This window comes from Cyprinodon variegatus, unplaced genomic scaffold, assembly GCF_000732505.1.
Source record: "Cyprinodon variegatus isolate N-32 unplaced genomic scaffold, C_variegatus-1.0 Scaffold69, whole genome shotgun sequence".
Lineage (NCBI taxonomy): Eukaryota > Metazoa > Chordata > Actinopteri > Cyprinodontiformes > Cyprinodontidae > Cyprinodon > Cyprinodon variegatus.
Genome location: NW_015150522.1, coordinates 1,524,405 through 1,533,082, shown reverse-complemented (window position 1 = coordinate 1,533,082; position 8,678 = coordinate 1,524,405). Strand labels below are relative to the sequence as shown.

At 33.0% G+C, this 8,678-nt stretch overlaps 1 protein-coding gene across 1 annotated transcript in view; it reads left to right on the top strand.

Annotated features, from left to right (window-relative positions):
• Positions 1-8,678, top strand: part of LOC107083140 (arf-GAP with dual PH domain-containing protein 1-like) — an 18,789-nt gene that overhangs the window by 9,285 nt on the left and 826 nt on the right. The window contains exons 4-8 of the mRNA XM_015372138.1: positions 851-933; positions 6,385-6,497; positions 6,628-6,774; positions 6,927-7,010; positions 8,522-8,584. Of these exons, the coding sequence (XP_015227624.1) occupies positions 851-933; positions 6,385-6,497; positions 6,628-6,774; positions 6,927-7,010; positions 8,522-8,584 (490 nt within the window). The remainder of the gene's footprint in view (positions 1-850; positions 934-6,384; positions 6,498-6,627; positions 6,775-6,926; positions 7,011-8,521; positions 8,585-8,678) is intronic.

Below are 8,678 nucleotides of genomic sequence, written 5' to 3'. Positions count from 1 at the left end.
ATATATATATATATATATATATATATATATAACTGATTACTTTAACTTATTAGTCTGGCATTTTTCTAAAGGTCTTTCTTTGATGAGTTTAACTGAACTTGGAAAAAAAGGTTAGTCTCAACTAAGATTGCTAGATTGGTTTGAACAGGTTTTGCTCAGGCTATGTTTGACTTTAAAATTAAAAGTAGAACATAAAAGACAGAACCAAAATAAATCTGTTGGGCGGCGGCTCTTGTAGTTTTTTCACCATACTGTTTCTGAATGTTTTCTTAATAATAAAGAGAGATAAGTATGAATTTGCTTTACATTTTTAATAGACGAACAGGAGGCTCTGCATTCTTCCATTTTTAGTTTGTGTACAAAGTAAGGCCCAACTGGTGATTTCATATTTAGAGTTCTGCTGAAAAAAGGATACCGTCTGTGGTTTAACATAGATTACATCTAGAGCAATCACGGTGATAAAAATAATAGGTTCAGTGATACAACATTATGTTTTTAAAGTTGTTAAATGATTATTAAAAAAAACATCAGTGAAGAAAAGGTCATAAGAAGATAATAACAAATCTAAAAACAAATGCATAGGCCTTTCATTTTTTTTCTTTTAACACTAAATTGGGTTACAGACATTAACTAATACAGATAACCTGTCTTTCCTCTTGATCCTAATAGACAAAAAAGCGTTGAGTCTAATACTGTGAATCATTTAGAATAATCAGTTATGTTAACTTACAGGTTTGTGGATTTTAATAGTCATGACATATACTAAGTTTGCCTGTTTGTCTATTTATTTAATGTCAGTATTATATCAGCAGAATCATTAATGTTAACACTGCCTACTGTTGTTCTGCAGGCTCCTGTTGGACCAGTGGATACGGGCCAAGTACGAGAGAAAGGAGTTCATGAGTGTGGAGAGACAGGAGCCCTACTCAGCAGGTAAGACTAAAGTAGATGTGCATATGTAAAGATGTGTCAAATTTTTATTTTAATCCCGTCTAACAGTTTTCAGTTTTTAGACAAAGCCCCCTATTGTGCTAGTTTACCATTACCTTTTCTGTTGAAATGTGTGATACTGTTGAAATCACACACCTGCTATATATAAGGAGATCTGGGTTGTTATGTGAACTCCTTTTTCAATTAATTTCATTTCAGTTTATTTTTATAGTGCCAATACACAACAAATGTCATCTTAAGGCACCTTAAAGAGACAATACTTTCAGATTGGTTGAAAGTTTCTATCAATGAAATCCAGCTGATTGCATTGAATCATTGACTTTCAACACATGCTCCTCCTGATGAGCTTGAGGCGATGATTTTCGCCCACATTTTTAAATGACTTTACAGCAATCCCTCACACCAAGCATACATGCAGTAACAGTGGAGAGGAAAACACCCTTTTAACATGAAGAAACCTCCAGCAGAACCAGGCTCAGTGTGAGCGGCCATCTGCTGAGGCTGACTGGGGTTCAAGGAAATAGAAGCAGAGATACAGAAAGAAGCAGAGATACAAAAAGCAACTGTCAATCAGCTCCAAAGGCGGCCCCATCCAGGGAAGACACAGCCAAAGAGTGCAGAATGGGGGGAACAGAGTAAGAATAAAGCAGGATGATGAAAAGTGGTCCTTATGTCCTGCAGCAGTCTAAGCCTATGCAGCATAAATATAGAAAATAACTCAGGATAACCTTACTACTTTGGATGGTATGAGGTAAGGTATGAGAAAGGTAGAGCAAAGCCAATGTAGTATTGAGGCAGGTTCAATCAAGTCCCATCTAAGCTAATTTATTCAACAAATAAAATACATAAAGGGAAGAAAATAAACCATGTTAAAAATACAAAATGTACATTATAATCTTTGTTTCAATAACTTGAAATAACCAAAAGTGATTTGTCACCCAGTTTTGTATGCTGCCGCTTTAAGAGTTTCTAGTTTCCATTTAAGGACTCCCCTAAAAACAGTGTGAGAAACAGGAAGCTTGCAAAATTCAGTCAGTTTACCCTCCCGTTAAGAAGGTCTGGCCTATGAGCATTTAATCTCTCAACCTTGCAGTAACAACACAAGCTTTGCAATTCAGCTGGTATTTGTGATTTTGCAACACACGTAACATTTCCCAACTTAGAAATATATGTTTGGGTTTTATTGCATTTAACCTTCACACTATAGTCTGAAATATTTGTATAGGATTAACACCATGCAACACATATATAATATATGTATGTAGGAACCAAAAATTTGATTTCAGTTTCAGGTAGAGGACTAGGAGCTCTTATCAGAGTCTCATGACTGCTGAACACTTTTTCTCCCTCTGTCAGTGGCTTCTTGTTTTACACTGTATAGAGGTTTTGGAGCATGTGGCTGTGTGCCTCTGCCATTGAGGAAGAATGCCCTCTTTGTGTAAGCACTGTGGGTAACATTGTTCACAGAATTTAAACCTAGTACATTCAAATAACCCACACGCACAAGGGGGTGGAAGATTATACTAGAATGATATGAATGTGAAAGTTGTGTAAAAGCACCATAGTTTGGCTGTAGGCAAACAAATGCTTAAAAAATGTATAAAATCATTATCAATAGTACGACTTATTTCTACTTCGGCTAAAGAGAAAGTAAGGCAGACGTTTATTATGCTCTGCTCGGATAACTGTCAGACCTCTATGATAAAAAGTAGTCATGATGTCACACCTAAGCTGGCTTCCTGTTCACTTTACGATGCATTGCAATGCTTTAGAAGTCATGATTTTAAAGCCGCAGTATGTTTGTCTGAAAATTTGTACCATTGTACTCCATCCAGTGTTTTAGAGTTCACTAATCAATTGCTGTTACACAACGTTTTTTGAACAACCTGTCTTTGTACTTTAGACCTGCACAGATTGTTAATGATCTTAAGAATGGTTTAAAGAAAAACTTTCTCCTTGTTTATTATTGATTCTGGTTAAGCATTTAGTCAGGTTTTATTGTGTTTCTTTTTCTAATCAATTCAAGTTATTGTTATTAAGTTATTGTATAATAGTAGTCTTATCCTGTTTGTAAAATTAATGGAGATTCATACTCAATGTAGTACTTTAGTAACCTATGTTCTTAAATTTGCTGTTAAGTGAATAACTTTAAAAAAAATAAATTGGTTAAAATAATGAAAATATATCTTATCAAAGCCATTTAGTAAGAAATCTGTTCACAAGAGTGCAGTTAGTTTTAATTTCACTGTAACATGCATTTCAAACTCAGATTTGAGCTAAAATAAGTTTGCTTTTACCTCAAATTTAAGCTATTATTTGAAAAATGTCTATTTAGGACATGTGTTACAATTTCTAAAAGAAACTTTAAACTAGGAATTAATAAAAAAAGAAACATTACAATGTATTAAGAAAAACCAAACATTTGAACTTTAGATAAAATTAATATTTATTGATGACTGCGCATTATTCAGAAGACTTTACTCAAATTTTAGTGCCCATATAGAAAACAACAAAATCTGTGTTTAGTTTTTCTCTTATTTGCTAAATGATGCTGTGGTTTTTATCACTGTCATTTATTGGTATCAAGAAAATCTCATTAACCAAGTGGATTCAGCATACCTGTAAAGTAAAATAGACCAAAATTATGAAAATATTTTTATAGAATAATATTTTTGACTGTTTGAAGTCAAAGTAAAAAGTAGTTGAATAATTAAACATTCGTAATGTAGCTCTGATAGATTTGGCATGCTCCCCATACATATTAGATACGGTATATTTGTGGTTCTGGTCTTTCATTTTCTACACTAACATTTGTATTAAAAAGATAAAAAAGATCAAATTAACCTACTTATTAGACACAAGGTTTTAACCTCCTGTCTTTTTAAAATAATTCCTTTTTCTTTGACTTCTTTTTATACCTGACATATTTTTTTTGTGAGAAATATGATAATAAGGAAATGTTTTTTATGAAATGCTGAGTTCGCTTTTTCTGTAAATCAGCCAAGAGTGTAATGTAACCCTTTTTTAGTTTAGCACCAGTGCACAGCAACAAGTGGGGGAGGGACTGCATTGCATTACTGTGTGACCTATAAACACCTTTGAGTAGAAGAGGAATGCAAATATGGCAGAGGTTAAAAATCCCTTGTGGGATTACGTTGAGGTCGAAAGAAGAAATTTCTTGTTGCTGTTTTTCTTTTGGTCAGTGGAGTACCGTTCCTGAAACAATCTATTATAACTGCAATATGTCGTTTGGCTGGTCCAAAAGTCAGGTCAACTGAAAATAGAAAAACATTGGATGGATTTGAAATCTAACTTTTTTTTAAAAGCTCTGTATACATTTGAACTGGAACATTAACTTAGTGCTTTGATCATAAACTTACTATTTCCTTTCCAACTAGCTTTGAACATCTTGACCGCTTCTCCATTTCTTTGTTGATGTAATTATGAGCGGACTGACTCTTCCGCTTCTCTGAGGAAAAAATAGCAGTTTGACTGATGAATCATTGATAAAGTCATTGCTTAAAGAGGAATTATTGCTGCATGTGGATAAAAGATGGTTACTTTTTAACTCAACAATGAAATGAGAAAATAATGAAAAGACTCAGACCAGCTTGCAAATTGAACTTTAATGTCTTCCATATTTTCAAATGGGTTTACTAGGAAAAGCTGCAATTAGATTTTATTTAGAAATGTTATTTTGCTGGAAATGTTATTGCATTTCACCTTATTTCACTCAAAAACCATCAAAATGATCTGAACTTTATAGGAAATGTTCATCTGGTATAGTCTATAGCTGGGGAAGTGGTTTGGTTCAGTTGTTTCTTATGTAGTTCACTTTCAGTTAATTCCTGTGGTATACAAAAACAGCTGTAAAACTGTAGGGTTGGGGTCATATGGTTTCATTACAGTCATTTATAACATCACATTAAAAGCTTGACAACTTTCTTTTAGAACTGATAAGCCTGTTTATAAAATTAAGGAACTTTAAATATGTAAAAGAATACATAAATTTAGTTTTTATATAAAAAAAAAATCAAGAAGTAAATATGTAGTATGTGAACTTCTGCCGCCTGCATTTATCATCACTTTTCTTGGAGTATATAAAATATTTATACTCAGTTTATGATTGTTTGAGTCAGTATGGGCTGTTCTGGTGTTTACTCAGATGACAATGCAGAGTGTTCTCTCTGATAGTGGCTAAATATGGACATTGTGGCCGGTATCAGGGAGAGGCCCAGGAACCAATTAAAGATCAGTGTGTGTGTGTGTGTGTGTGTGTGTGTCAGAGAGAGAGAGAGAATTACAAGGAAGAAGATGTTTATTATGTCCATATAAAAATGAATGATGGGCTCTCTGAGTGTTCCTGAAAATTACAAGTGTGGCTCAAACCCCTCATTGTTAGTTAAAAAAAAGTTTCCTTTTGTGTGTGAGCCTGTGTGAGTGTTTGCTTGAGAGAAATTTTGCCTGGTACTTGAAGACGTCAGTTAAAGCTGAATTATTTATATCTTTTAACAGCAGATGTTCTTCCTCCTGACGCTGATGATGTTTTAAAAGACTGACCGCATACACTTACAGGGTTCATCTATTACACACAGACACACACATGCAGGAAATCATTATTTTCGCAAGTTTTTATCTTAGCTTTTAGAGTTTTATTGTATACCTAAAAATGCTTCTTATGCATAAACAGTTAGATACAAGCACTTCACTCCTGACACCGTCCTCAGCTCACACCAACTTCGGTATCTGAATACAAAAACCAACAATACCCCTTTTTGAGTTTAATGAAAATTAGATGTGTTCTTCTATACCTCTTTCAATAAATCAACAGAACTTTTTTTTCCTTTTGCGTGATGTTTTTTAGTGCTCTAATATTAATATACTGTTTCGCCCAAACTTAGCCAGGATGGACTTTCATGAGACTGTGATTATATCTAAGTTCTAAAGCTTTAAAAAACTTGTATTTTTTCACTGACAATAGTTTCAATTACAATCAGGATGAGTTAAAATTGTTATTTATAATACATTTGTTTGTTTAACACTTCTGTTTATGTTTTTTCGGCAACTATTTGTTCAATGGATCCACTTACCGTACTAGTATTACTTCTAGTGTTTAACATTATATAAATATTTAATGACTGATTGTAAATTATTAGATAAAAACAAAAAATTTTGCTATTCCATGCATAGATACATAAAGAAGTGAGACAAAGGAAGTTAGTTTTGCCTCCAAAGATCTGCCGGATAACCAACCTATGGAGGCTCAACCTGATTCAAGAAAATCTAAATAATCTATATAAAAAAAAAAAAACTAACATTAAATTTTATGCATTTACATTTCAAATTTATATATATGTATATGTGTATTTTTACATTTCTGGTTGTTTTGATTTATCAATCATAAAAAAAGGTTTGTTCCTCTGCTGTTGCTAGGCTACAGAGAAGGGTGCTTATGGAAGCGAGGAAGAGACAATGGACAATACATGAGCCGAAAATTTATTCTGACTGAACGTGAGGGTGTCCTGAAATACTTCAACAAGCATGATGTGAGTGTTTGCTTATGTATCGCTTTGCAAAATGCTATACATGAAATTCGCAAAAGCTAAATATGCAAATTAATAGCTTCATAATGATAAAGACAGAAGAGTTTATTATTGTTCTTACTTTTTGTTGCAGGCCAGAGAGCCTAAAGCGATCATGAAGATCAACACTGTGAACGCTACTTTCCAAGCAGCTAAAATCGGCGTTCCTAATGGGCTGCAGATTACCTATTTAAAGGATAACAGCACCAGGAATATTTTTGTTTACCATGAGGATGGCAAGGTTGGCATGTTTAATTAAAAATAACATTAACAAAATGTTATGAAAAGAACTGTGAGAGAAATTGGGCTTTTTGTTCCTCTGATAGAGGAGCTTGATGATGCAGCCCATATTTTAATACAAGAGTTAGCATTTACTTTTATTTTGTCTCAAAGGAAATGGTGGACTGGTTCAATGCAATAAGGGCTGCAAGGTATCACTACCTGCAAGTGGCATTTCCTGGTGCTACAAACTCTGAGGTAAGTATAGAAATTCTGGACCAACATTCAGGGTTTTTAATAACTGGGATTAAAAAAAAAATTAATTTTTACATTTCCAGAGTAAGTATTTTGATACAAATGTTTCTCAAGTCTGTGCGTTTGAGTGAATATAGAATATTCAATCTAAACTTGATATACTTTATGTGGAAAGAAATGCTGTAGATTAAGCTTACTTTCTCCCGTAGAGTTCCCTTATTGTGTCTTAGACTTTAGCTAACATATATTTAAAATAAAATAAAAAGTTGCAAGTTTGTATAAAATAAATAGCATTTCTGATGAAAAAGAAAAAAGCTTTCAATGTTTGGAATTCAGAAAATAATTTTTTTTTTTTACTTTTCTTGTTTAATGGTCAGCAGTTCTAAACTCTTTAAAACAGTTTAAAAAAATGACCCATTACACCAATTTTCTTTAACTTTGATGCTAGATCAATTTTGAGTTTGTTAAACCTGCTTATTAAAATGGTCCCAAATAAAAATTTAAAAAGAAATTATTGCTATCAGAGTCTGTATCAAATATTTCTCTAAATCCTATTTACCACGGGACTAACAAAGAATCCAAGTGCTATTAAGTTTAACTTGTAACATGCAGAAAGATAGTTTGAATAATGATAGCTTTTGCAAAAGAAAAAGAATTAAATTGAAAATATACAGTCCAATATATAATAATGGAATGTGAGTACATTATGAAAAATGAGTTTATTAGATGATTTACACATTCAGACCAAATAGTTGGTGCCCCTCTTTGACTGAAAGAAAAGTAAACAATGCTCACAGAAATAACCTAAATCTGAAAGAAGTAGCAATCACTACAAATTCTATAAAAAAATTAACAAATAAAAGTCTCACATTGCTTTTCAACCAAGCTTAAACAGAATTATAAGAAAAATAAAAAATAAACTCTTGAAACAGGCATTGACAAAAATGATTGTACCCTTAATATTTTGTTGCACAATCTTTTGAGGCAAACGCTGCCATTAAATGATTTGTCTGTCAATGAGACTTCTGCTCCCTTCTGCAGATATTTTGGCCAACTTCTCATCAGCAAAGAGCTCAATTTGTCTCCAGTTTGAGGGTTCTCTTTTCCAGACAACATGTTTCCTTCCAAAGATGCTTAGTAGGATTTAGGTCAGGTCTCATAGAAAGCTACTTCAGAATAGTCCAATGTTTTCCTCTTAGCCATTCCTGGGTGTTTCTACCTGTTTTGGGTCATTGTTCTAATGCAAGACTCATAAGTACAGGATTGCTGACACCTGTGATGTTTGAAAAGCAATGTCTGACTTTGATTTGTTCATTTTCATAGAATCTTTATATTATAATTTTGTCAGATTTAAGTTTTTTCTGGGGCCATTGTGGGTTTTTCCTTTAAAACAAAGATGTTGTCCGTGTGTATCCTTACATTGCTGATTTATAGCAGTTAAAAGGGATATGGGCATTTTTTTAAAGCAGTGTATACAGACAATTATTTTATGAATTTATTAAATTTTTTCATAGTTGCTACCAAAGCTAACCAGGAACTACATAAAGGAGGGTTACATGGAGAAGACTGGACCAAAGGTAATCTGCTGCTTCATATTTCTTCATTCCAATGGAAAATTATTACTGACAATTATGATTTAAACTTACTTGTTTTAAAAGCAATATTAAGACC